General features: G+C 44.0%; 1 protein-coding gene across 2 annotated transcripts in view; it reads left to right on the top strand.

The window, feature by feature from the left end:
* TRPC7 (transient receptor potential cation channel subfamily C member 7) overlaps positions 1-27,583 on the top strand; it is a 135,542-nt gene that overhangs the window by 8,054 nt on the left and 99,905 nt on the right. The window contains exon 2 of one of the 2 annotated variants that reach the window (XM_036847238.1): positions 2,599-3,376. In XM_036847238.1, coding sequence (XP_036703133.1) covers positions 2,599-3,376 — 778 coding nt within the window. Of the gene's footprint in view, positions 1-2,598; positions 3,377-27,583 lie in introns of those variants that run through there. The other variant, XM_036847239.1, reaches the window with a different exon arrangement.

The raw sequence follows: 27,583 nt of genomic DNA, 5'->3' as shown, positions 1-27,583 counted from the left end.
GCCATCAGGTCGCAGTTGTGCCCTTGCCTGCCCTGTGCTCACTCCTGAGTGCGCAGGCGCTGCAGCAGGTCGGCTCGGGCCGGGGTCACTGCTGCGGGCAGAAGGCAGCCTCTCAGTACAGAGGGCGCCTGCTGGGCAGGGGAGCCGTGTCTCCCTCAATGCAGTCCCCAATGTGGACTGGGTCAGAGCACGTGAGGTGGGGACTCTGGGAAGAGGGGACCCGGGGCCACAGGCTGCAGAACCCATCTCCCTGTAGCTAGTCCGTCTGCTCTGTGATGGGCTGAGTAGGAATGAAACCTACTGGCCCTTTTGTTCACATCTATTATGAATAAGTTTGCACCAACAGCCGTATCAGCTACTTAGTTTTAAAACAATTAGCTGGGTGAGAAAAGTGAAAGTGTAATTGCTGGTAAGCCAAGGCTACTTTAATTTTTATTTTGTGGGACAGATGTAACTCCTTTGATGTAAGAAACAGGCAGGAAAGGCTAGGAGGGGGGCTGGCGTCACACCTTGCAAGTCCAATTATGACATTTTCATTCACAATCTTTCTAAGACAATTACGTTTCAACCTGAATCTTGACAGTAAAGTATATGTTTACGAAATTGCCAGGTAGATAAACTAAGTGTGTAAGACGATTAAACAGAAAAGACATTCATGGACATTTTTTTCCACGTTATTTAAATGCGTCGTTTCTGGTGGACATGTCAAAAGTTTCACTGTTTTTTTAGATCAAAAATAAATGACAAATAGTGCAAGATCTGTTGTGAACAAGCATGGTGGTCATGGCCAACTCCATTACTGTTTCCTGAAATGTGCCTCCAAAACATACAGTATTTTATTATCAAGGGTGTTTGGAAACAACGACCATGACCTCGGAGCAGTGGGTGGGCGTAGAGTCACGGACGTTGTGAAGCTGTGGCGACGCATAAGAGCAATAACTACGTGCTAAAACTTCTTCTGTGTAGAGATATCATCTATTAGCAAATTCCAGCCCATGTCAATGCAGTGCCAAGGCAACCCTATTTGTATTTTCTAGTAGACGTGTATTTTATTGACTGTAAGTTCATTCACATGTAACTTTTGACATTTTCACTCTGTGCAAATAAAGAACACAGGACCCTCCCCACAAAAAAAAAAAAAGATCTTCATCTGAGATAAGGATAATAATAGTATCTACGTCATAGGGTTTATGCAAGAATTCCACAGGCAATATATGTGAAGTATATTAACCTCTTAGTATAGTTCCTGGCATATCAGAAGTGCTTAATATATGTTGACTACTACTAATAGTATTAGTATTAATGTCTACACTATGCCACAATGGCAAAGAACAACGTGTTAGAAATGAACCATCTGTAGAGATGTGGATGGACCTAGAGACTGTCATACAGAGTGAAGTAAGTCAGAAAGATAAAAACAAATATCGTATATTAACACATATATGTCGAATCTAGAAAAATGGTACAGATGAACCGGTTTGCAGGACAGAAATAGAGACACAGATGTAGAGAACAAACGTATGGACACCAAGGGGGGGAAGGGGGGGGGGGGGGGGGGTGGTGGTGGGATGAACTGGGAGATTGGGATTGAAATATACACACCAATATGTATAAAACTGATAACTAATAAGAACCTGCTGTATAAAAAAATAAAATAAAATAAAATTCAAAAAAAAAAGAAAGAAATGAACCCAGCATATAAATTAACCTGTTTTTCCATCCACATAAAAATCCAGGTTTGATCTTAAGTAACTGTGGCTGAATTTCCTCAGGAAGGCTACTTCAGTGGCCATCAGTAAGCGGCAACGAGTCTAGGCCTGCTCCGTGCAACACCGTGCCCTTTAGTAGGCGCTCAGGCTGCATGGGGACGAGCAAGAAAGCACAGTCCCACCATAGTATAGCACTGAAACAGAGGCGTGTGGCCATGCCTGCATGTTGCTGCAGTTTTGTCACAGTGTGGGAGCTCAGTGGGGGTAATACACCTGAAGCAAAGGCAGCAGTATCCATGGTGGCCATTTCTATGGCAGAACCCCTGAAGAACTAGGCACATCAACAGGCAGGAGGGGACAGAATAAAACTAACGTGGACTGAGTACTTTCTACATGCACGTTACCTCATTTAATCCTCCTACGGACTCTATGGCACACAAAAGTTATCCACACTGTACTGGTAAGAGCACAGAAAAGCATTGTACTAAAGCACAGAGAAGTTAAGTGACATTCTCAACTTTGCACAAATGGAAATAAAACAGACAGCCCTTGGCCTGTTTCAGCCACATCATGACCTCACACTCTCCACCTCCACCATTAGCTTGGCCTAAGCCCACATTTCAGCTTTTTGGACACTCCTCCACCCAAGGCGGATAGACTGCTGTGTAACTTAACCAATATTCTTCCATTAGTATAAGAATAGTTCAGGTTATTAAACTGGTCTTAATCTCAGTGATAGGACAATAATTTCTAACAAGATTTCATAACTTCTCAAAATATTCCAATCACGATATTCTTTTTCATCTCAACAATTTTTGTTTGCTCTGCCCCTGGGGAACCTGCAGGATCCTGGGAGAGTAACTAGCATCTTTGCCTTATCACCCCACAGGTTGGGGAGCAGCACCTTCAGAAACATGCAGCGCCGGCACACGACACTGAGGGAAAAGGGCCGCCGTCAGGCCATCCGGGGTCCCGCCTACATGTTCAACGAGAAGGGCACTAGCCTGACGCCCGAAGAGGAGCGCTTTCTGGACTCGGCTGAGTATGGCAACATCCCGGTGGTCAGGAAAATGCTGGAGGAGTCCAAGACCCTCAACTTCAACTGCGTGGACTACATGGGGCAGAACGCGCTGCAGCTGGCCGTGGGCAACGAGCACCTGGAGGTCACGGAGCTGCTGCTCAAGAAGGAGAACCTGGCGCGGGTGGGGGACGCGCTGCTGCTGGCCATCAGCAAGGGCTACGTGCGCATCGTGGAGGCCATCCTCAGCCACCCGGCCTTCGCGCAGGGCCAGCGCCTGACGCTCAGCCCGCTGGAGCAGGAGCTGCGCGACGACGACTTCTATGCCTACGACGAGGACGGCACGCGCTTCTCCCACGACATCACGCCCATCATCCTGGCGGCCCACTGCCAGGAGTATGAGATCGTGCACATCCTCCTGCTCAAGGGCGCCCGCATCGAGCGGCCCCACGACTACTTCTGCAAGTGCAGTGAGTGCACCGAGAAGCAGCGGAAGGACTCCTTCAGCCACTCGCGCTCCCGCATGAACGCCTACAAGGGACTGGCAAGTGCTGCCTACTTGTCCCTGTCCAGCGAAGACCCTGTCCTCACCGCGCTGGAGCTAAGCAACGAGCTAGCCAGACTAGCCAACATTGAGACTGAATTCAAGGTAACTCTCCCACTTACCGCCCTGCAGGCAGATTGCCCTGTGGGCTCTTCCGGGTGTGTCCAGGAGCCAAATGGGTTGTCTTCTGGTCTAACACTGGGTCTTGCCTATTCAGGCTCACGGGGAGGAAGGGCACTTCCTCAAGCTGTGGCAGATGTAGGCCTGAAGGAAAAGCAGCTCATTAGGTGAAATATTTGAAACCACATAAATATGGTATAAAGAGGTGACTTAAATGCAAATCCATACAGTAAAAGACATGCAGCACACAGGCAAGATTATACTGTGGTTCTAGTATAAATGTCTCAGCTCTGCCCCAGGCAGCTCAGGAATGTCTAGGATACTTCTGGTTGTTTCCTAGTCCAGGTCTTGGACTTCTTGATTGTCTCACCTGTACAGTTTTCACATTTGTTTTGTTCATAGCTCTAACCCATCCTAGACTGTGTTGATCCTAGATTCAATAGCAATAGCTTGCTGAATTGAGAAAGGCTTGCAGTTATGTCAAAGGGCTGAGGAGGAGGTACACCAAAATAAAAATAAAACTCTCTCTGCAGAGTTGGGCTTGTCATCCCAGTAGACGGGCCCAAGGCGACACCCCCTGAGAATACCTGGAACTACCAGGTTAGTCCAGGAGATGGAGACCCATCTCCAAAGTCCATTATTCAATAGTGGTCCTGTGCTTTTACTGTCAACTGTCACTCCCCCTGAAAGAGAAAACTGGGACCTAATTCTTTTGAAAGTTCAATAATAAATTAAAAGCAAATATTTAGTGGGCACTTAACTGTGTACCAAGCACTAACTTCCTTACCTATATGATGTTGTTTAATCCCCTCAACAACCATTGGTATGGGTACCATTATTGTCTCCATTTTATATGAAGGTACAGAGGTGGAGAGGTATCATGTAGCCAATAAGTAGTAAAACCACTGTTTTAATCTAGGCACTCAGACCCCAGGGCCAGCTCTTAGCCATTCTGGGAAGTTGTGAGTCAGAGGCCTTGTTCATACATTGGGTTTCTCAGAGTTTCACTTGTCTCTATCTGAAAGATACCTTCCACTGCAGAAGGTGTGGCTGAAAGAGTAGAAAATACAACTGGGCTCATAATTTCTCATCCTGCCATTCAGTCAGAGCCTATGATGCCATGAAGCACGCAAAAAGGTTTCACATGTTGGGCTGACACAAGATGTCACCAGCAGGAAAGGAGTTCATTGTCCAAATAAGATGTCAGGGCAAGAGTTGCCCCTGCATGGGACACAATTAGGTGGCGGAGGATTGGTACCAAGTCACAGCAAAGGAGGCCTCATGGACCATGCTGTTCAGGAAGCTCTCAAAGGAGGAAACAGAATTGGGCTAGGCTTTAATGAGCAGAAGGAACTGAATCAGTGGGAAGAGAGACGTAGGCGTTCAGAGGAGGCAAGTGAAGGTGAGGTCCAGAATGGCCCACAGCAGGCAGGGGGCTGATGAGATACTGCATGTGACTACAATAAAGACTTCCTGTAGGGGCACCAGAAGGCAAGCTGAAGAGATGAGTGGGCAGACCTCAGAGGGCCCTGCATGTCAAGCTGAGCAGTTTGGATATTACACTCTTAGAAATGGACAGCCCCTGAAAGTTTGTGATTAGGAGACTAAAATGAAAGCTAGGGTTTTGGAAATTTACTTGACTGGTAGGTAACATGAACTAGAGGATTTGGAGTGTGAGACACTGAGACTGAAGAGGGGGACAATTTAGTTGCGCATGCATGAGGCCATTGAAGCCTCTCTGTAGGAATGGGATCACCCACAGCCAGGCACTGAAGAACCAGGCTTACAGGAAGCTGCAGGGCACTGCAAATTATGAATAGATGAAAAATCCTGTAATTAAACTAATTTTACCCCATCTGTCCCCTTATCTTGGATCCATCTACTGAACTGGAGCCACTTCCATAAACCCTGTAACATTCATAGCCTCATCTAGAAAAATTGGTGGATGCAGATGTAGAGATTAACCAAAGAAGCTCCCAAGGAATGTGGCTATTGCCTCTCATTTCCTTGTTTCTGTACAATAAACTCCACCTGCCAGCAATAAGTCCAGTGATGTCCCAAGGAAGCTTAGTGGAATTTTGCTTGTTCCCTAGGCTTCAGACTGAATATGCACAAGCATATAAAAGAAATGGCTAAGCCAATTAACTTAGATATTTCTGCCCAAGAAAAAAACAATTCAAGCAAAAAAATGTTTTTTGGATCAGATTATCTGGATAATTGCCCAATTCTCTATTTATCTGGAATCTGGGAGCATGCCAGCCTTATTAAGTAAAATGATGCTAGACTAACATTTGGAAGTACATCTGAGCCATTTGTTTTCTTTACTAAAACCCAAAGTCTGGCATATTTTAGTATATATAATAATCTAAAACTGGAAGTTTGTTGAAAGCATCTACTATGATATTTTGATTTAAAAAGTAAATTATGAAAATTATGTACAATTGAGAACATGACTAACATAATGACAAATCTTTTCTACAATGCAATGAATAAGAGTTAGCATAAATACATTTGCTGGCTATTAACATCCCCCTAGTTACCTTTGTTTGAAATAATGTCTTTCAGATTGTCGACAAATGGTGCATTATAAATTAACATAAGCCTTCCTTTAGAACTTTATTATTTATTCAACTGTCCTTGCATGTGCATTGCTGACATTATAAATCTTCTCAGAGAAGAGAGCAGCTTATTAGCAAGAGGGAAGTCAAATTGCAATAAAAGAATAAAGAGCAAGTGATGTGTCCTAAAATGTACTCTTCAGGAGTCTGTTCTGCTTTAGAGGGACTACACACTGATGAGTGCAGCCATGTGTCGTGGAGATGACCCAATGCCATCAACTGTGTAAAAAAGCTATCAGGTTCTCACTGCAGATGTCATAAGTCGTCCTCCAGATCCTCTAAAACACTCATTCTGGGAGTGACTCTTCCTGACTAGAAAATATCATGCAGGAAAACCTGGATTCAGTTGCCCAAGCTATTGTTTTTAGAGTCTTTTTAATTTATCACCAGAAGAAAGTTTAGTCATTAGCAATAAGTAGAGCCAATGTCAAGGTCTTCAGTAAATTCTGGCTGGAGTCAGATGCCTGCTAGAAAGCCATTATTTGTAGTGTGGAAATTATGCACATATTTTCTTACGTCTCTCTAACCTTCTTGGGTCTAGAAAGACATTAAAACTTGATGTGGCAGTGAGGTCTCCCTAATGCCATGAATGGTGCCCAGTGATCTAGTAAGCACTCCATAAATACTTGAATAAAGGAAATCCTGAAAGGATAATCATATCACTGATGAAGCAAGTGATGACTTTTATCTATGATTTAAACTCTTCCAACAACTATGGATTTAACAGAGGTATTTGATGGACCTGGTGAAATGAGGAAGCTCTAAAGATTACAAGGTGGTTGAAAACTAACACACGTGAAATAACTGAAGACCAATCATATGCTTCACCGTCTGGTGTCAATGACCACTCAACTCCTGGAGGGCAGAGAGTGTTTTCCTGGTCTTGCCCACACAGAACAGAACATGTGGCATCTTGGAGCACTGCCCACAAATGGCATTTTGGTTAACTGACTTATCTACACAGTAGGAGACAAAGAAAGGGAAAAATCTATCGGATAGACTTTTCAGAGGTGTTTCATTCTGATGGAACGGGCCTTCTGTGTAGAGGTGCCTGGAGTAGCCTGGAAAAATAAGGAATCTGCCTATCTCAGTTGAGTTACAGCTCTGCCACCATGAACACAATGTAAAGACCTGAACACAGGTCTTTACATTTCTCTTGAATTAGCCTGCATGGTTTTCTTCACTGATCATCCTTCTGATAAAATTGCTCAAGGTCCCCTTTATTTTGCTGGAATCTTCTCAGTCAAATTCCTGGGCCTCCTGTCTAGGTGTGTTGTTTATCTGTGGAGCTGTTGTTTCAGAAGGATTACAGATTTGTTTCAAAAGGATTTCTTTCTTCCAACTTAGAGTTATGCCAACAGCAATGTCTAGTGGGGGTGGGGAGGGGATGGGGAAGGAAAGTATGACAAAGGAATATTGTAGAGGGAAGTTTAGGGGTTTGGAAGGAAAGAGAAAGCAGGATCAGGATTGGAGGGATTCCTCTTGCTTTCTCACCTCTTGCTTAAATTGAAAAAGTACCCAGTGTTCCCAAGTCAAGAAACTGTGGGAGCCCAACAAACACTTTACCTTAGTTATGTAAGATTTGGTCATTCTGAATAATAAGCTGCAACTAAGAAGGCTTTTCCTGTTGACAAAACATCAGCATGGCGGCTGCAGACTGTGCTTCAGATACAAGCAATTTATTCTTAGAGACCACAGAGGGGAAAAGTAGGGGGAAAGAAAGCTAAAGCTATAACTTCATCTGGCTTGAAGTGCTGATGATTTTTCTGTTTGTCGATGGGTTGTTAACTACATGCATTACGAAAAATAGATAATGAATTATGTATCAATGTTTCTGTTGCCATTTTAAGACCCATAAAAAACTCTCTGGGCCTAAAATACCACAAATTAAAAATGCAAATAATGATAAATCGGACCAATTTGCCACCTGCTACGATCTCTAGTGAGATCCCATTGTGAAGGTAAAGATGTTGAGATGACAGTTTGCAATTTGCTTGCAAACTTATCAAAATGGAAAAGGGAAGAGGAGGGGAGAAGGGGAAGGAGTGACTTCGTATTGTGGAACACATCTGAACCCTGGAGTCTGGAGCCACGAAGCTTGAGTAAAGCCTACTCTGGGCCTGGGGCAGTACCGAAAGCTGAACAAACCCATTACCCCCAGCCTCCGGAGGAATCTGTGTTTGCACTTGTTTCTCATATGCTTTGAATATTTTTAGTATTTTTAAATTTTATAGACCAACATCCTGGGAAAATACATCTCCTTGAAGTCTGAAAGCTTGGTTGGTAGTGTAAACAAATGCCTGCTTAATATGCAGGAAATGACTGGAAAATTGTTTCCTTTTCCTTTGGGAAAATATTTTTAAGCTGTGAAGGCTACAGGTCCTAAAAGCAAGTTGTTGCTGTTGTTTAAGAGAATCAGGCAGAAACCTCCTCAAAGCACTCATTTATATATCATCCAAAAGACCCTCAGGGATCTGTGACACCCAATCCCTCTGCTTGAGCATCTGAGGATGCAGAATGTAAGCACAGAAGAGACAGATCACAGATGTCAGGTGATGAGCTACAATGGGACAGCCCCCCAACTAAGCACGCACAGGTAAAATGTGGCCAGAGCATGTGCGCTGGTCTCCATACCTGAGAGAAAGATCCAGGGACTGGCTTATGCCAGGAGAAGAGGCAGAGGTGATTCTGCCCACGTTAGCTTTGTCTTTTTCTATTTTTCTACCTAAGTGTCTGGAGGAGCACTTTCACCAGAGCATTCATTAATGAGTCATCACAGGAAAATGAGCTAATTAATGTGTCCTTTAATGACAGTTTTTCATTGGGTCACAACTAATGCCTTAAATTAAATGATTTTTCCTCTTCTACTCTTTATGCCAAGAGTATTAGCCTCTAAAATACAGGGAGACAGTGTAAGTTGAGTGACAGGTATTCAGATGGGAAAAAGGAGGCCACTATGCTAGATGAGGACAAGGACAGGGGACAGGCTTTGGGTGAGCACCCAGTGCAGCCATGCTTCATTTTCTCAAAGCTATGGAGTCGAAAGCACAGAGCTTGGCTCCGGAATCAGAATGACCTGGGTTCCAGTTCAGAGTCTTCTCCTAGCAACCATACAATCTTGGGCATCTATTGGAAGTTTGTTTTCTTATTTGAAAAATGGAGATGGGGGAGGGAACAGGTGTTAGGAAAGAATTGCAACGTGTCAGAAATGGAATTTTTGTTTTCCCCACCCAAACACTTGCCCTTACCCTAATCTCTGTAAATGACATCTCCATTCACCCCACTGTTATGAGCTTTCAATGCCTCATCCCATTCAACTTCCAGAATGTCCTGGCACATATTAGGAACTCAGTAAACATTAGTTCAGTAAATAAATGAGTCAGTGAGTGAATTAATGAATAATGACCTCCAAGGGTGTTGATGAGGATTACATGAGATGAAGAATATAAAACTGTTTGAAGAGGACCTGACCCATAGTAAGTACATAATTTTCCCCAGAGATCGCAGTGGGGATCCCTTTTTGTTCCCCAAAGCCCACTGGATTTTCAGCACCACAACTTTTCTTCCCAATAAACACAACTTAAATTTCAACATCTCCTCTGTTCAGAAGGTCTTCCCGATTTCTGCTAAGCTTCCCTCCCCAATCCCAAAGATATTTCCAGAATAAGAAAAAGTACAGGCTGTATGTGTGAGCTTCATGATTGACAATAGGTCAAGGGAGTATTTTCCAATTGGAAAAATGCAGACCACTGAAACTGAAGAAGCCTGGCGTGCTGCTAAAATATTGCTGTGAAAAGAAGCAACATGGGCAGGAAAGACAGAGGCTGCAAAGAGGGGGAGGGAGAAAATGGGCAAGCAGAGCTCCTGCCAAGTACAGACGGAGATTATTTTTTGAAAAATATCTCCGTGTTAAAGATTCATCACTATACACAAAAAAAACTGGGAAAAAATCATTTCCTATACAAGTGCAACTATCAGTCTGAAATATCAGAGATATGGAGAAAATGGAGGCAGTTCTTAGAGGATATCAGTCAATGAGTAGTAGCGCAAATTACATCAAAAGGAAATGATGAAAATGTAGAGTTTTTCTCTGAAAAAAAGTTACAATTCTATATATAAATTAATCATAATATGCCAACAACAGCGAGGCATGTGTTTTACTAGCAACAAATTCACATGTAGATTAAATGTGGAAAATATATGTCAGGAGGGTGGATGGAAATATGGTCTGTAGACCCGTAGAATATCAGAACTGGATGGACCCTAGTTACAGAGCTATCTGAAAATTCAGCATTCATGCAAAAATCACTTAATTAAGACTCTAGTATGAGCCAGGCTCTGGGTTGGGTGCTGGGATGAAATGATGAAAAGATAAAGTTCCTGCCCTCAGGACCTTACAGTCTAGTGGAGGAGATAGGCGTTCTTCATATAATCACACAAACAGCTTTACAAATCATGCTGAGTGCTAAGCAGTAAAAGAGCAATTTTAAAAGCATTGACTTACTGGGACAGCTGACTCTGTGTGCATGTGTTTAAAGATTTCTCAGAGATGACAATATTTAAATGAAAATGGAGGGTATGAGAGAGAGAGACAGCAGGGAATGGGAAAGATGGTTCCAGGCACAGCAACTGCACATGAAAAAGCCTAGTGAAGAGAGGGAAAAGAGAGGTCTGTGTAGAGAATTGTGACTAGCTCCCTATCATAAGGAGTAAACAGAAGAGGTGACAGGTGATAGAGGTGCTAAAGAACCACTCAGCCATGGCCTTACCACTTGGCAGCCTCGGTAAGAAGTTGGAATTCACTGTATGGTGAATGGGGAGCTATCTGAAGGTTTCAGCAGGTGAGTGAGTGACGCAGCTTGGAAAGATCCACTCTGCCTAGTGTACAAAGTGGCTTGGAGGGGACAAGACTGGCAGGAGTTGGACAACTGCTGTAGGAAGGGGCAGTCCTCCCAGGAAGGTGGGGGGAGTGGCAGAAGGACCAGCGCATCTCAACCAGCAGGTGACTCACTGCAGGTGGAGTGATGGCACAGCCAGAGAAGGTGACGGCTCCTGGCTGTTTCCAGGACAGCTGTCTTATCTAGGAGTTCCCAGGAACTTCTTCTGTCCCTAGGGCCTCTCAGTGCTCTCCAGAGAGACACAGGGAGGGGAGGGAGAAGAGAGCCATCTCTTTATTTCTTCTCCAAGGTGGAAGCCCAGTGGAGAAGCAGGAGGGCAGGACAGTGATGAGGATTCGGATTTTCTACCTTGAACTTTGGAGGTACAGAAGGGCGTGCCCCAGGCTTGGCCAAACTATTCATGGCATAGCACTGCCGGCACAAAGTATCGGAAAGTGGGTTCAGAAGTGATAACCCCAGTATAAAAAGCTTTCCACTAGATTTCAATCTTTCCACTGCGTTTTTCCAGATTCTCAAGACATCTTTCTCCCTGTGTTTGCTGCATGGCCCAAGTAAAGTTTACATTAAAGTAGAGGAAAATATCTAATCTCATCTCTGATTTGTGTTCAACTGGAGCTCATTTTAGCATAAATAAAGGCACAAAGGAGACCGCTCCCTCGTCTTCCTCCAAGACTCTGGATGTTGAGAATACCAGACCAGGAGGATACTGGAGGCAGATGAGGCTCTTCTGGGTACCCAGAATCCTCCCTGGTGAAATCCCAGTTGAGTCTAGGTGGATATATTAATTTCCTAGGGCTGCTGAAACAAAGTACCACAAATGTGGTGACTTAAAACAACAGAAATTTATTTTCTCACAGTGCTGGAGGCCAGAAGTCCAAAATCAAGGTGTTACCAGGGCCATGCTGGCTCTGAAGGCTCCAGGATAGGATACGTGCTTCCTTGGCAATCCTTTGCTTATAGATACGTCACTCCAATCTCTGCCTTTGTTGTCACATAGTGATCTCCCTGTGTGTTTGTTTCTTGCTGTCTTCTTAAAAGGACATTCTTAAAAGGACCAGTCATTTTGGATTAAGGGCTCACTCTATCCCAGTAGGACTTTGTTTTAACTAATTATACCTGCAAAACCTATTTCCAAATAAGGTACCATTCTGGAGCTCTAGGAAGGATGTGAATTCGGTGGGGACACTACTCAACCCTATACAATAGGTAGCAGCAGGTTGAGAAACTGAGGAAGGGTGACACCAGGAATCTAGGCAGACCCACAGAGCAGGGCAGGATAAGAGCGCAAAGGTCAGTTATTCTGGGAACCAAAGACAGTCCTAAAACTAGGAGGTCATTCTGGAAGAAAGGACAGAGACTATTGATGCTTTCTACTGACCAAGGCACAAGCTGAGACACAGACAGGCTAATTCTGTAAAAGCCTGTGTGTGTGTGTGTATGTGTGTGCGTGTGTGTATGTGTGTGTGTACGTGTCTCCGTGTGTGTGCACGTGTGTGCATCTGTGTACGTGTGCATGTACATGTGTGCATGTACGTGTGTGTGCGTGTGTGTGTACGTGTGTACGTGTTTACGCGCGCGTGTGTGTGTGCCTGTGCGTGTGTGCGTGTGTGCATGTCCGTGTGAGTGTACATGTGTGTGCATGTCCATGTGTGTGCGTGTGTGCATGTCTGTGTGTGTGTGTGCGTGTGTGTGCGTGTGTGTGTCTAGGAGAGGCAGGGTGGCTAAGAAGTGGGAGGTAGCTGACAGGAGCAATGGGGGAGACAGTAATGGGCCACGACCCCTATCAAGTAGGAGAAAAACATTTCCAAGTGTTGGGTTTGGGGATAATGAAAATAAAACACACGGATTAGAAAACTTTTAGAGAATATAGAAAAGTAGAGGGAACAAAAAGTTCAGCGTTAATTCTGCCACCTAAGAGTAATTTATATTTGGTATGTTTGTCCCTAGTGCTCCCTCTAACCCCAGGTACAAAAATTGAATTAATACTATAACCACTTGATGCATCATTACTATCATATTTTTGTTTCCCTTCATACTTTATCCCCTATTCTCCCTCACCCCCAAAAACAGCACCTACTTCAATGTATTTAACGTATTTACACCGAATATTGTGGCATTCCCCCATGTGATAGCAACACATTACAAATAACAGTTCCTAGAAAATTTTAGTGTCATGTGTCCTGAGGAAAACTTTTCCACTACCATCTTAGGTTGCAATGGTTGGGGGCCTGTGAATTAACTAACAAAAGACAGATTAACAGGAGAAAAGACAGAGTTTATTCACATGCACACAGAAGTGCATAAAAGAAGCGACTCCCTAAGCAGCTAAAGACAGGGGTTTATATACCAACATAGAAGGGTAAGGAAGAGGAGAAAAGAGTTTAAGGAAAAACAGGATGTTTAGGAAACACATGGGCTTTTAGGGAAACAAAGGGAAGGCTTGAGAGTTCATGAAGTTTGTTCTCATCCTGGTGGTCAGTCTCCTTTCTGGCTGTAAACCACGCCCCCAGCCCCACCACAGAGGGGATTTATGGCAACTGTATTTTTGGGAGGCTCTCCTCAAGTTAGCAAAAGTTTAGCTACTGTTTGTTCAGATGTTTTTAACTTAAAATAATCTTCATGTCATTTTGATGATTTTGAGAGTCCCTACACATAATCATGAAAACTAAGCCTCTGAGCCCCATTACAGAACTCCTGTGGACCAGTATGAGGTGAGGCTGGGCCCCAGGGACTAAGGAAGGGCCATGTGAAGCAGGGTGTCTGAGTCGTGCCCAGGGAGAGATAGATTTGCCTGTGTAGGGGAGGAATTTTCCCTCCACCCTTCTGAGTGCATAGCTGAGACCCCTGTGATAAAGATTAACAAAAGAAAAACAAACACAAGTACAGAAGCACGTATACCTCGTGTATACATGAGAAATACCCAGGGAAAAATGAGTAACTCTTTGAAGCGGCTTAGAATTCAGGATTAAATACCATCTAATAGGGAAAGGTACGGAGGATGGGGGCAGGGGTGCAGGCCTTTTAGGCGAGAGTAAATGAATTTTAGGAAACACGAATGGGCGCGGAGAAGAATAGATGGGAGGTATGATAGTTTGTGACAAAGTCTGTCTGGGTATAGAACCTCCTCTCCTGTGACAAGAGCCCATCTTCCCTGGTTCAAGAAGCTCCCAGGAAAGGGATTTATGGCCATCAAGTTCCTTTTGGAGGATCTGTCTTGAGGCAGAAAAGAGGCATTCAGAGAAAGTCTCTCTCTGTATTTGCTGTTTTTTTTAAGTGTATCGTGCAAACAGATGAGAGAACTCAGAGATGAGTAACTCAAAGGGGTGGTTAGAACTTGGGCTTATATAACATTGTAACAAAAGGATAAATGTTTAGACACATGACAAGACAACAGAAAAGAACTCTGAGCTTCTAGGGGCATCAAATTGTGGGAAGGTAAATATATGGGGAAACTAATGGTAGATGAGAGCTAGTTTTAACAAGGTTGTTGTGTAGATACCTCTGGTGCTGTCTCTGGGCTGGTAAGGGTCTAGAGTTGTCTCTGGTGATTAACATCTGTTTTCCTTGGTAGAGAGCGGAGGAGGGACACCCTTTACAAATTTATGTTCTGCTTTTAGCCAAACAGGGGAGGGCAGAGAGCTTTTCTTGTATCTGCTTCTTCTTAATTGTCTTTAGCTCAAAAGAATCCTTATGACAAAGTGGCACATTTTAGGGTGGCAGATTCTGCTACCCTTCAAGCCCATGAATTGTAAGAAGCTGGAAAATACCATAGCAGCTCTTGGATTCCAGGTAGAGTTCCATTTAGTACCAATTAGGAAAACTGAGAGGACTGCATTTGATTGCAAAGGGAAAAAAGTTTCCATCATTCAGAAATCTCGCTAGGCATTGATGAACTAGTGTCTCTCTCTCTCTTTCTTTCTCATTTATAAACTATGTGATCAGTACCTACCGTAAGTGTTATACACTCAAACACAGTGTAGGGATAATAAACACTCTTTTAATATCCTGGCACAGGCTTCCTTTCAAAACATGTATTACCCTAGCACTAGGAGGCCATGGACTTTTCCATCAGCTCTCAATAAGACAGATCAGGTGGTATGGTACCATCTGCACTCTTGCCGACCCCAGGAGCCTGGAGGAGTTGGAGTACAGGCTCTGGTCACCGCAGATGCAGAATGGTATAAGGCCCAGGAAAAATAAGGAAACTAATCTTGTGTACCTAGTCCTAAAATTACAGTGATGTAAGAATGACTGAGGCTAAAATTTTCTAAATACTATCAATTCTCAAACAGAAAAGTGCTCCCCAAATGCTTGGTAGCATGATTATCTTTCATATTATTATGTTCTTTCCATCTCCCATACCTACAGTGTGAAATTAATAATAATGACCTGTTTTTCTGGGCTGCAGAGCAGGTTTACTAATTACTGATGGATAAGTGCTTTGAACATTAAGAAGGGCCATGCTGAGATGCTAAGCTTCTCTCTCTCTTCCTCTCTTCACCCCCACATACACATCCTGGAAATACAATACACTTCCATTTACCAGTAATACAGGTGCTTGGACCTGGGGCATCAGAACTCATGTTTGCATTTTGGGGAAGGATAGCATGCCTTTTACTGATACATGTTGAAGACCAGGGCTTTGCCTGTTGAGTTAATAGCTCTCTCCAGCTTCTCCTACATATACTTTGAAAGCAGTAGCTCAAGAATCTTTCTGATGACAAGTTCTCTTTTCTGGTGATTATTAATTCTGCTTAAAGTTTATACTCCAAAGAATTCACCTAATACCTTCCTGCAGCATATCAGAAACTTGACTTTTTATGTGCTTAAACCTGATATTTTAATGTAAGCATGGAGATGAGAGCCAGGAAATGTGGAAAAAAATGTTTTAATTTGGCTTAAAAAAACTAGGAGCAAGAGTTTATCTCCCCAAATGGTATTCCCTCTAAGATTACAAAAGTAGAAAGCAGATTTTAAACACAGGGCTGGATCTTTTCTTTACCTAAAGCAAGTATGTGTGGAGTGTGCTCACGGTAGTCAGATTTCAGAGATTACTTGAGGGAACCAAATAGCTTGGAGCCTCGTGGTCACACTCTGCCCAGGGCATGGCATATGTCACACAGGTGATTTGCCACCATAAAAGACGATCCTCTGGGGCAATGCTAGCATGGGGGGCACTGAGTGAGGAGACCCGGGGCTCCACCAGGAACTGACTTGTGACCTTGGCTCAGTCACTTTACTTCTCTGCAGCTCATCTTCCTCATGCATAAAGCCAGGTACTTTTACTAACAATCCCTTGTTGAGGCCCCACTTCTCTAGGCCTTTCTGCTTCTCATTCCTACAGGGCATTTTCATAAACAACATCTAAGCTGAGATTTAAGAAGAGATGATTATTCCCATTTTACAGTTGAGAAAATGGACTGAGAATGGTTAAATGGTTTTCAGCAAATGGTGGTCTTCTTTCTGTGTGCCAGATGCTGCACTAGGTACTAGGTCTACAAGTGTGGAAGAGACCTGAACTCTGTCCTCAAAGCAATGGGGGAGACTGGAGTGTTGAGGGATAAATACAACATAGTCGAGTAGGAGCAATATGCTATGAGAACACAAAGCAGAGCGCAGCAGACTGCCTGGTGATGTGAGATAAGGATTCCTGGAAAAGATGATATTCTCAAGTGGTTCTTGAAGGATGAGTTTGGCAAATGGAGAAGGGAAAGAAAGACATAAAGGCAGACGAATACCATGTGCAGAGGCGTGAACGGCCCAGTGTTCTTGGTGGACAGGTGCAGCTGGATGGGTTTAAGGGAAGGGGGCTAATCTTAGGGAGGTATATTGAAATATGGTAATAAAGATGCATGGATTTTATCCTGTAGCTTTTTAACCAAGGGGAGAGTGGTTTGGCATCCAGGTAGAAGGAACTGTTGTCAGTAAACAGTCCAATCAGGAGGCTAATTCAAAAGTCTAGACACTAAATTATAATGACTTGAATTAAGATCACGACTGTGAGTGTGGGCAGTAGGGTTCAGACAGTAGAGATTCTTTAGATCAGAATCCATAGATCTTGGTAACTAATTGGCAAAGACAAAGATGAACCCAGGACTTCTAGCTCAGGAGGCTGAGTGGATGGGGACTCTATTTCCTGAAGCAGAAAGCAGAACGTCGGGTTTGGAGGTTTGGAAGACCCAGGTGTTCAGCTTGGGGCACGCAGAGTTTGAAGTGTCTGCGGGACTTACCACTGTAGATGACCACTTGGCAGTTGGATACTGAAATCCGCTCCTTAGAATACAGGTTGGGGTTGGAGGTAAAAACCTGGGAGTCATCAGCACATAGGTAACAATGGAAGCTGTAGAGAGAAATGAAAGCATATCAAAGCCTTGGTCTCTCTTTTTTTTTATTTTTACAAAACAGCTTTAAGTCCTACTTCCAAGTGTTATTAAGTCATTCTTTGGATAAATCAGCCAAAAAACTAGAACCTTATTTTCCTGATTAGATTTGAACTTATTTAAATGCAATCACTTACTCACCTTTTACCCGTGTCTTCTGGGACTTTTAGAAAGTCAGTGCAGTTTGCTATGCACAAGATAATGAGCCTTTAACAGGCAGGTTTGGCTCCAAGACCATCTCTGAGAGCCAAGAATAGACCCCCATTCGCACCTCCTAGATCTGTTCCCTGGTAGCCACACACCAGCACTTACTTGTGCCTCAGCTTCCCATAAATAAAATTCTTGAATCAGAGTATATGTATGGTCATTTTATGCAACATTTATCAGGTCCTATAATGTGGCATGCCCTGGGCTGAGACATACAAATGAATGAAGTTAATTAGTCAAGTATGAACGTGTCACAAATACAGAGGGCACTTTGACAGGTCTACTGGACCCTAAGAATAAAATGCAGTGGGTGCCCAAGCATGAAACAGTGGATTTCCCCAGGGGTATCAGGAAAGCCACCCTGGAGTTACCTTCCACCTGGTCTTAGGAAGAGCAGAGGTTCTTAGAGGAAGTAAAGAGGAGCATCAGTCCAGACTTGGGAACACAATGGACAACGGCACTGAGGTGAAAAGAACGGTGTCTGCTCTTTTGATCAGGGAAATCATAAGTACTGATTTGCCTAATTTGGTTCTGGGGTTTTGTTTTATAATTAGCAGGGCTCTACATTTTTTTAATTCCTACCTTGCCATCTAGTCATTAGTCCCTCTTAATCAATAGCATTTTTCAGCAATCACAAGTAAATTTTTAAAAACTTACTTCTATACATAGGCTGTGCTGTAATTACTCTTTAAAAAAAGTTTCCTGAACATTTACTATTCTGAATCTATAATCAGGTGAATCATGACATAATCCTCTGGAATGGTATGTTATCTGGTGATGCCAATTCTAAATTAGTGTTTCTCTGAAATGTTTTCACAATATACGGTAAGTACAAATAAGATGCATAGGTCATACATGCTCTGAATCTCATTTTGGATCTTCTTTTAATTTGATATTTAAAAAAAACAAAGTTATTAGATATCACATAGACAAGACTGCAGTCCTGGCCAAGATAGCACCAAGGGTAAATACTCCTCTCCAACACTGAGATTTAAGGGTTTAGCAAATTCACCCAAAGGAAAACAGGCAGGTTTAAACATCATAACTCACTCAAATTTTTTTGCTTACGTTGGTAAATGTGCAATTAATGTAGAAAATGAAACTGTTTATAAGAAAAAGAAAATTCACCTATAATCCCATCAGATACTACCATGTTATAATCCCATCAGATACTAATTTCCTTCCAGCGTTTGATGTCCAAAGCACACCACATACTGAGTTCTGGCTTTCCTTCTGTACCTTAAATCCTGCTGCTACTAAAACTTAAATGTATCCCCAATCCATTTCCATCCCTGCATCCTTACCACCACTCTTCTTGACCAGATGATCACAAGAGCTTCCACCACATAGGTGAAGCTGTCCTCCACGTAGGGCCAGAAGGATCCCACTGAAGTGCAAATCAGACCGTGCCTTTCTCCCACTTAAAAAGCTTTGGTGCCACCCCACTGCCTGTGGAATGAAGTTCAAGCTTATTATCATGGAAGACAAAACCTTCCATGGCCCTCCATGGTCCTGTCTACTTCCCCAGACTCATCTTCTGCTGCCCTGTGCCTCTACTTGCATAGTTTCCTGTCTATTCATATAGCATGTTTTTTGTGCCTTTGTTTATGCTATGTCCTCAACTTGGAATACGCTTCCTCCACTTCTTGAACTCGGTAACTCTGATTTATCCTTCAAGATCCAGTCACAACTTATTTCCTCCAGGGCAATTTCCCTGAATACCCAGGCAGGGCTAAGAGCCCATCTTTGATGTTGATGTCCCAAAGCCCTCAGCCTACTTCTGTCCTTCTATCATTCAGTTATTGCCACAACGATGTTGTGTAACAAACCACCCCAGAACGCAGCAGTCTACAAGTCAACGTTTACTGTCATGTTCACAAGTCTTCGGGTCAGAGAAGGAGGCCGCTCTCCATGTCTCATTCTGGGATCCAGGGTGGATGGACAGTGGAAACCGAGGGCACCCCCAGGGCAGAGGTCAGAACTCCCACAGAGACAAGGGAAAATACATGACGCCTCTTAAGCCCTAGGCTTAAGGGTCACACACTGTAATTTCATGAACTAAAGCAAGTCCATGACCAAGTTCCCTACCAATGGGGAAGGAGGTGTGCTCATCTCAAGGAGATGGGGAAGCAGGAAGGAAACATCTGCTAAACAAGGAGCTCATCTAACACAGTGCTCACATCACAAATGGTAACTATCCTTCCAGCTGCTTGGTCCCAAACCTCATTCGTCCTTAACTCTTCTCTTCTTTTTTCTTGATGTCCAATCCATCAATAAATCCTCTTGGCTCTATCCTTCGAAGACATCTAGAATTCTATACTTCTCTCCCCCTTGACCACTTACTTTTCTGGTCCAGGCCACCTTCATCTCTCCCTTGGATACTTGCAACAACCTCTTACTTGGTCTTCAGGCTTCTGCTTTTGCCCCTTACAATTCATGCCATCCCAACAGCCAGAGTGATCCTCTTCAAGCATACACCAGATCCTGCTAACGCCGCTTCTTGAAACCCTCCAATGACTCCCTGTCTCACCAGAGGAAGAGCCACAGTGCTACAAGTGCCTATTAGGGCTTTGGCCATCTGTCCCCTGCAGTTCCTCTGGCCTCACCTCTTCCCTCGCTCTCCTCCTCACCCACTCTGCCCCAGCAGTTGGCCTCCTCGCTGGTCCTCAGAAACACCAGATGCTCTCCCTCTTCTGCTTTGCACTCTTCTCCCTCTTTGTACCGGTGACCCTCTGTCTGGAGCGCTCCTTCCTCATATATCTACACAGATAGCGCCCTCCTTCACCAACTCTCTGTACAAAATCACCTCCTCAGGGAGTTCCTGCCTAACCATCAATGTAAAACAGAAACCTGAAGTCCCCAGGCCCCCAGTAAAACATAAGCTCCACGAGGGCAAGGAGTCTGTTTTGCTTATGGCTGTATTCAAAGACTGAGAACAGTGCATGGAACAGGGTAGGAACTCAATGACTATTTGTTGAATGAGTGACCAGCACCGCCATATAATATGAGAACAACTGGGTTACGTCTAGTCTCACCATGGCTAGGCAGGGACCGCATCTCACTCCTCCCTGCGTCTCCAGTGCTGGGCACAGCTTCTAGGACACAGAAAGCACAGTAAGCACAGGCTGAACTGCCTGGAACATTCTGTAAGGATGGATTACTGGAAAGCACTCAAGCTTTCCATCTAACAGACTCTTACTGTTTCTACTGCTTGCCAACTGGGTTTATTTGGAAGGTAATGTTTTCCCAGGAATTACTATGAGGCTGAATGTAAAGAAACTCAGGTCTAATTTGCACAGAAAGGGGAGATCCTCATCACACTTAGCTGCGGGACCTTCACTGCCTATCTTCCCCTCTGCTCTGTCGGCTCCCTGGGGGCACAGACCATGCCTGCCTTGCTCCTCATTTATCTCCAGGGTGCTAGCACAGTGCTCAGCATGGGGTAAATGCGCTATTCATTTTTGTTGATTAAATGAATAAATAAATGAATACATGAGTTCTTCTATGAGCCAATCCACGGACCAAAGTGGCTTAGGTGTGCTTGTGGACGAAAGTTTTGGAAGGATCCAGGAACAGAGAGTTGTTAACTCAGCTTCACTCTGCAGCTATACAGTATGCCTCAGCTCCAACACAGCAAACAGAAAAAAATCATGCTTGCTAAAAGCCCGTGCACCATGCACAGCAGTCACCGCGCTGCCCCCTTTGGAATTCAGATGGCAAAAGCAATGCAGCCTCATCCCGCCACTCTCAGTTTCTCTGTGTATCTGAGGAGTGAGCTGCAAGGTGTCCCAGCCACCGCAGGGGGAAATTCTGCAGACCCTCTGCTTCCCACCCATAACTTCTCACCATGAAGACAGTGATCCTGCATGGGGGAGGGGGACCTGTTACAGAATAGAGGTGGATGGCCCCTTGGTGAAAGTCATAAGACTGAAAAGGATGTGGGGGAGTGGACAGACTGGCACTTAAATAAGAGGCTTAGGGCCTTGGGAGCAATAGGATGGCACATCCCATTAGGGATGACTTCCCCCAACATTCTGATGCCAACGCACCTGCTGGTAATGTAGAGCGCGGGCAAACTCAGCTCTCTGGGCTCAGCCAGTCTTACTCCCGGCCTGCCCCTGGGTGTGGATACACAGGGTATTGCCTCACGCAGTTTCAGCACCTTTGCCTCTTACCAACAGGCCCTCATCTCTCTCTTCCTCTTCACCAGGAAGGACCCTGAACCTGCCCCTTCAGGGTTGTGCTCAGGGTTTTAGAGCACGTGTCAGAGCAGTTGGTATTTTTATCAGATGAGCACTTCCCAGTGTTAGTATTAAGGAATTTGGAGTCAGCCATACTCAAGTTCAAATCCCAGCTGCTACTGAAGTCTCTGGGCCTCAGTTCCCCTTTCTATAAAGAGGAATGATAATTGTATCTACTTCCTAGGTTTGTCATGAGAATTCAATGAGCTAAATATGTAAAGCATTCAGCCCAGGGTCTGGGACATAGTAAGCATTCAATAAATGATAAATAATACTGCAGTAGCAAAAACTCTAAGCGTCATATGCTTTAATACTGTCTTCCATTCTAATGGGTACAGAGACCAACCAATCGTGCTTAGGTCGACCCCACGCGGGGGCAGGACAGGAAGGCAGGGGAAAGGTGGGGCTGCTTCTATGTAAGCGAACCATGGGGCTTCCTGAGGGTCCCTCCTTCTCTTTCAACTCACACCTCCTGACTAATTTCCTGAGTCACAGCTTTGAGCAATCCCTCTACCATGGAGCACTGACCTGTGGTTGACAGAGTGATGTGTGAGAAAGAGAGAGAAAGGGAAAAGAGAAGGAGATAGAGAGACAAAGACAGAGAGTGTGCGGAGCGAGGGAAGAGAGCCCCGGAGCCTCCAGGGAGGCCTGGAGCTGTGAAGTGCCGGGGTGGGGCAAGGTTCACACAGGCAGACCTGCCTTCCTGTGTCTGTTCCCTGTGGTTCCTGCAGAAAAAGCAGAAAGCTGAGCAAGGGCTCTTCTGGGAGCTCAGCAAATGAGAACCAAGCAGCATCTTTAATCTGGATAAGGATGTGCAGAGAGCGTATGTGAATTCCTCTCTGGATACGTGAGCACGTTCGTGTTTATTTAATTATGAGAAGTTATGTAAAACGCTGGATAGTGTGCATAACCTATGCGTAACCATCTGTGGTTAAAGTAGCTGATACGCATCACAGTCTACCCGTTGGTGAATGTTCTCTGCCCTCTGGGCCTTTGCACTTGCCAGCCCCTCTTCCTGGAATGTCCCTTCCCTGCTACTCTCCTCCCCACACCTGCCTCGCCCCGCCCCTGTGAGCTTCTACCCATCCTCAGGGCTCACACTCTGCCTCCTCTTGGAAGTCCCGCATATTTGTAGCTGGGTGGCATGTCCCAAGACACTTACGTCACCCTGTGTTCCTTACCTAGTCACTTGTCATTCTCTCTAGCAAGACCCTGAGTTCCTCAGAGGCAAGGACTGTATTTTATTTAGGTCTCTATCCCCAGTGCCTGGCACACAGTGGGTACTCAGATATACCTGCTGAATTAGAATAAACTACTCGAGTTGCTCATCTGTTTCCTTGAAAGACAGCCTCTATTCTCCTTAGGCAAGCCTCTGAATCCATCAGGGGGACTTGTTATAAAACCAACAAGCAGAGCAATCCATTACTTCTGGGACTTCACAACGTCATGGTGATGGCTTAAGGAGCCCCTTAACGATGTCAGTAGCTGCCAATTAAGTAAACCAAAAATCAGGATGGAAACCAAAGTATCAACAGAGACACTGTCAACACTGCCTGGCTAAGAAAGGTGGTGCAGTCACCTGCAGACTCAGCTCAGCACCCAGGGGCCTGCACCTTCACCGTGAATTATCAAGGGCTCTGCTCCAATGCCCTACTCCAAGCTTCTGTCCTGCTACCTGCACCTTCCACCTGAGGACTGACACAGGTGAAGCTGCGAAATTATATCCAACAATGGGTATGTCTGCTTTGTTAGAAAAGGCACTTGAAGACCAACACCCTGAAAGAGACAATGTTTACATGTTTACACTCTCTGCTAACCTACAAGCCACATGTATCTTAATGTTGGCTGATACTGGTCACATATTGTGTTAAGCAACTATATAAGTTAATAATAAGGATTATTAAGTTAATAATAAGTTAATAAGGATTATCTTATTTAGTTTACAACAACTCCATGAGGCAGAAAACAGCATCATCCCCATTATACAGATTAAGCTAGAACACAGAGGAAGCTTAAGTTATACACGCAAACACAAAGACAGTATGCAGCAGAGCTGGGATTTGAACTTGGACACTGATTCTAGAGCCCAACCAAACACTAACCACCCAGTCATCTCTCTCATGCAAAGACCGATCAGCCCCATCCCAAGAAATTCTAAGATCACCAAGGGCTCATATACAATCATCCTTCCCAAATTCTGAAACACTTAGGACACAGAGAACCCATTAGGAAATGTACGGAGTAAGTCTAGGATGAATAAGGGAAGGCCTCCTGCAGAGAACAGATAATAAAGTCAAGGAGGGAGTGAGTAACCAGTGTGGGAGTTTGAGAGTCGCGCCTTTGAGAGGGTCACTAGAGCAGGGAGCCAGCCCTACCCCCCCACCCTGGGGTCAGAACCCTGGATTCTGAGGACCTAGGGGCTGTGTAAATCCCCCTGGGAAAGCCAAGGCAAGAAATGCTGGCTAGCTGATTCATGTACTGGACTTGAACCACCTTTCTTGGATCTGAGTTCCCAAAGGGAAATTAAATGCTGAAGGATATTTGCCTTTTATGATCCTCCGGAGCCCGGGCTTATTTATATGGTGAAGGTTAATGAAACAGTCAAGTGTGTGCATGAAAGCTAAAACAGGGATTGAAACTCTTCAATTTTCCTCTGCAATAACGAGCACTAGGCTCAGGCTCTTACCCTGCATTTCACATCCACTGATTATTTCAGTGACTCCAGTTACAATTAACAAGGATTCAGCCATGTGTGTTAAATCTTAACATTCAGTTTTCTCATCCATCAGCTGAGTGGGGGATGTGCAGAAGGGAGGGCTGGAGGGCAGGATGAGGCTCTGAAGTCCTTCCTTAGCTAAACGGTACTGATCCAGACCTATGTGCCCAACGCACGCTATGTGCTTCACCTGCTTTACCTCACTAAATCCTCACAATCTAATTTCAGTAATTGTTTTAAACTCTCTTATGTCATCACTGCCTCCCAGGTAACCCCTCAGAACCTGCACTTGATTCTCCACAAGGCTCCTCGTATGCCTTAGAGATGCGCCACCTTCTTGCTCTTTCTGCAGACAGGCTCCCCTAAGGACACACTTCCCCTCAGTCCTCCCAGGCAGGGGGCTGGCTTTCCTCTCACAGTCCTCATACCACTGGGCCTAGAGAAGGCGGGGAGGGAGCACATATCTCTCTTGCTGTTCCTTATGACTTCCAGAACTTTCTCCTTCTCTCCTCCCTAAGAACACTGAGTTCTGAACCATATTTCATCAGACTATGTCACCCATTATTCCATATCATTGGAATCTGCAACAATGGGTCAATCCCTGTCACTTCTCCACGCTTTTAGTTCCTGCTATTTAAATTCTTGACACTTTAATATATACATAGACCATCCTTTTAATGCCCTGACTCAGTTTTATGAGCTCATCTCCTCCAGTGGTCTTACTTTAGTCACGATGAGCCTACCTGAGCCTATACCTGTCGTGATCAATAAATGCAAACTCTCCATAATCTCTGACTACTAGCTCAAATTTTTATATCTCCCTCTAATATCGCAACTCTGTCAATCTTTTGCCTACCCCCAAGACTTCCAAATCACTAATCTAACCATGTTTTTTTTAATAGACCTTATTTTTTAGAGCAGTTTTAGGTTCACAGCAATATCGAGCAGAAGGTACAGAGTGTTACTATACACCCCCTGCCCTCACACACGCATAGCCTCCCCCATTATCAGCATCCCCCAGCAGAGCGGAACACTTGTGACAACTGATGAACCTACACTGACACATCATTAGCAGCCAAAGTCCATACTTTATATTAAGGTTCACTCCAGGTTTTATACATTCTGTGAATGTGCGCAAATGTATAATGACATATATCTACCATTGTGGTATCATGCAGAGTAGTTTCACTGCCCTAAAAACCCTCTATGCTCCACCTATTCATCCTTCCCACTCCCCAACCCCTGGCCACTGTGATCTTTTTACTATCTCCATAGTTTGGCCTTTTCCAGAATGTCATATAGTTGGAATCACACAGTATTTTTTAGCCTTTTAAATTGGCTTCTTTCACTTAGTTATATGCATTTAAGGTTCCCCCATGTCTTTTCATGGCTTGATAGTTCACTTCTTTTTAGCACTGAGTAATATTTCACTGTCTGGATGTACCACAGTTTATTTATCCATTCACCTACTGAAGGACATCTTGGTTGCTTCTAAATTTTGGCAATTATAAATAAAGCTGCTATAAACATCCGTATGCACGTTTTTGTGTAGACATAGTTTTCAACTCCTTTGGGTAAATACCAAGGAGCATGACTGTTGGATCATATGGTAAAAGTATATTTCATTTTGTAGGAAACCACCAACTTTATGTTTAAAGTGGGTTTCTTGTAGACAACATATAGTTGGGTCTTTCCACATTCCTTCTCCCCTGGAAGTCCTGTCTCCCTTCATACCAGCCTCAATTCCATGGACTATCATTGTAATCTCCCCCACATACATCTCAGTTCCTCTGCCCCTCTCTTGATTTCTTGTATCTTTTGGCAAAAAAATACAATCCTGGTAAAATCTAATTGTCTGCTGGCACCCAGGGAGGTGAATGTGGTTACAGAGAATCAACCACATTAGCTGGTCTCATTTTAAATTTCTAACCATGAACTTCAAATGGGCTCTTACTGTTCTTCAGCAATAATATCCTGTCTCCTTAATTAATTCACTCTTAAATCTCCCTAAAATCTATTTCAGACCTCCTCTCCTCAAACTTCCATCACCTTCTCCCCAATTCTTACTCTCAGCTGATAATTTTTCTTCCTATTTCACTAGAAAAAAAATTGAAACAATAGAAAGAAAATGTCTACAGAGTTCTACCACAAATGCATCCATCTACTAGCCTCCTCACTCACATACTTGACCTTCCCTCCCACTATAGATAAACCGTATGTGATTCTATCCAAATTCATTCCTCTATTTATACACTATACCTAATCTTCTGTCATATACACTGTTGAATTACTGGATTCATACAATGATATACTGATATCATATACAATGACCAGCATAATTATCTACTGGAAAATTCCCATCAACATAAAAAATATTATGGTTTCTCCCATAAGGAGAAGGAGGGAAAGAAGGAAGGAAGTAAAGAAGGAAGGCACGCAGGCAAGGAGGGGGGAAGGGAGGAAGGGTGAGAGAGAAGAAAAGAGAAAGCTTCTCTTGACTCCACTTCTCACACCAGCTACTTATCCATTTCTCTGCCCTCCTGTTTAATAAAACTCCTCAAAAGGGCTGTCTGTATTACTGGCTTCAATTCCTCTCTCTCTTCCCATTCTTTAATGCTCACCAGTCACACCCTCCACTCAAAACTGCCCCCATCAAGGTGACCAATGACCTCCAAGTTGCTATATCCAATGATCAATTCTCTGTCCTCCTCTTATTTGGGAATAATATTATACTATCAGCTTTATAAGGTAACTGTGACCATTTAATGAAATACTACAATGTTTAGAAAACTTTTATTGTAATCACTTCTTAAAAACTCAGCCTAAACGTCAAAAACAGAAAACCTCCTAGGTTTACAGCGTGCACATGTATGTTGATTTATCTCCGTTTGTATTTCAGTTGGAGCTTTCAATAAATACTCCTTCCCCATAACTGGGTCTCTGAAGGGAAGAGAGGGAGGTGTGGATTTGAGGCCCAGACTCTTTTTCAATCTAATTTCTAAGGTCTCCATGGAGGAATAAGTGTTAATTATCCTGTATTGTGTGGGTGCCTCCACAGCATCAGTCTGAGAAATTCATTTAACTTTTCACCAATCAGAGTAATGAGCTTCTCTCTCTCTCTTCTGATTTAAG

This window comes from Balaenoptera musculus, chromosome 3, assembly GCF_009873245.2.
Source record: "Balaenoptera musculus isolate JJ_BM4_2016_0621 chromosome 3, mBalMus1.pri.v3, whole genome shotgun sequence".
In the NCBI taxonomy this organism is placed as follows: domain Eukaryota; kingdom Metazoa; phylum Chordata; class Mammalia; order Artiodactyla; family Balaenopteridae; genus Balaenoptera; species Balaenoptera musculus.
Note: the sequence above shows the minus strand (reverse complement) of the source record. Positions and strands in the feature narration are given on the sequence as shown.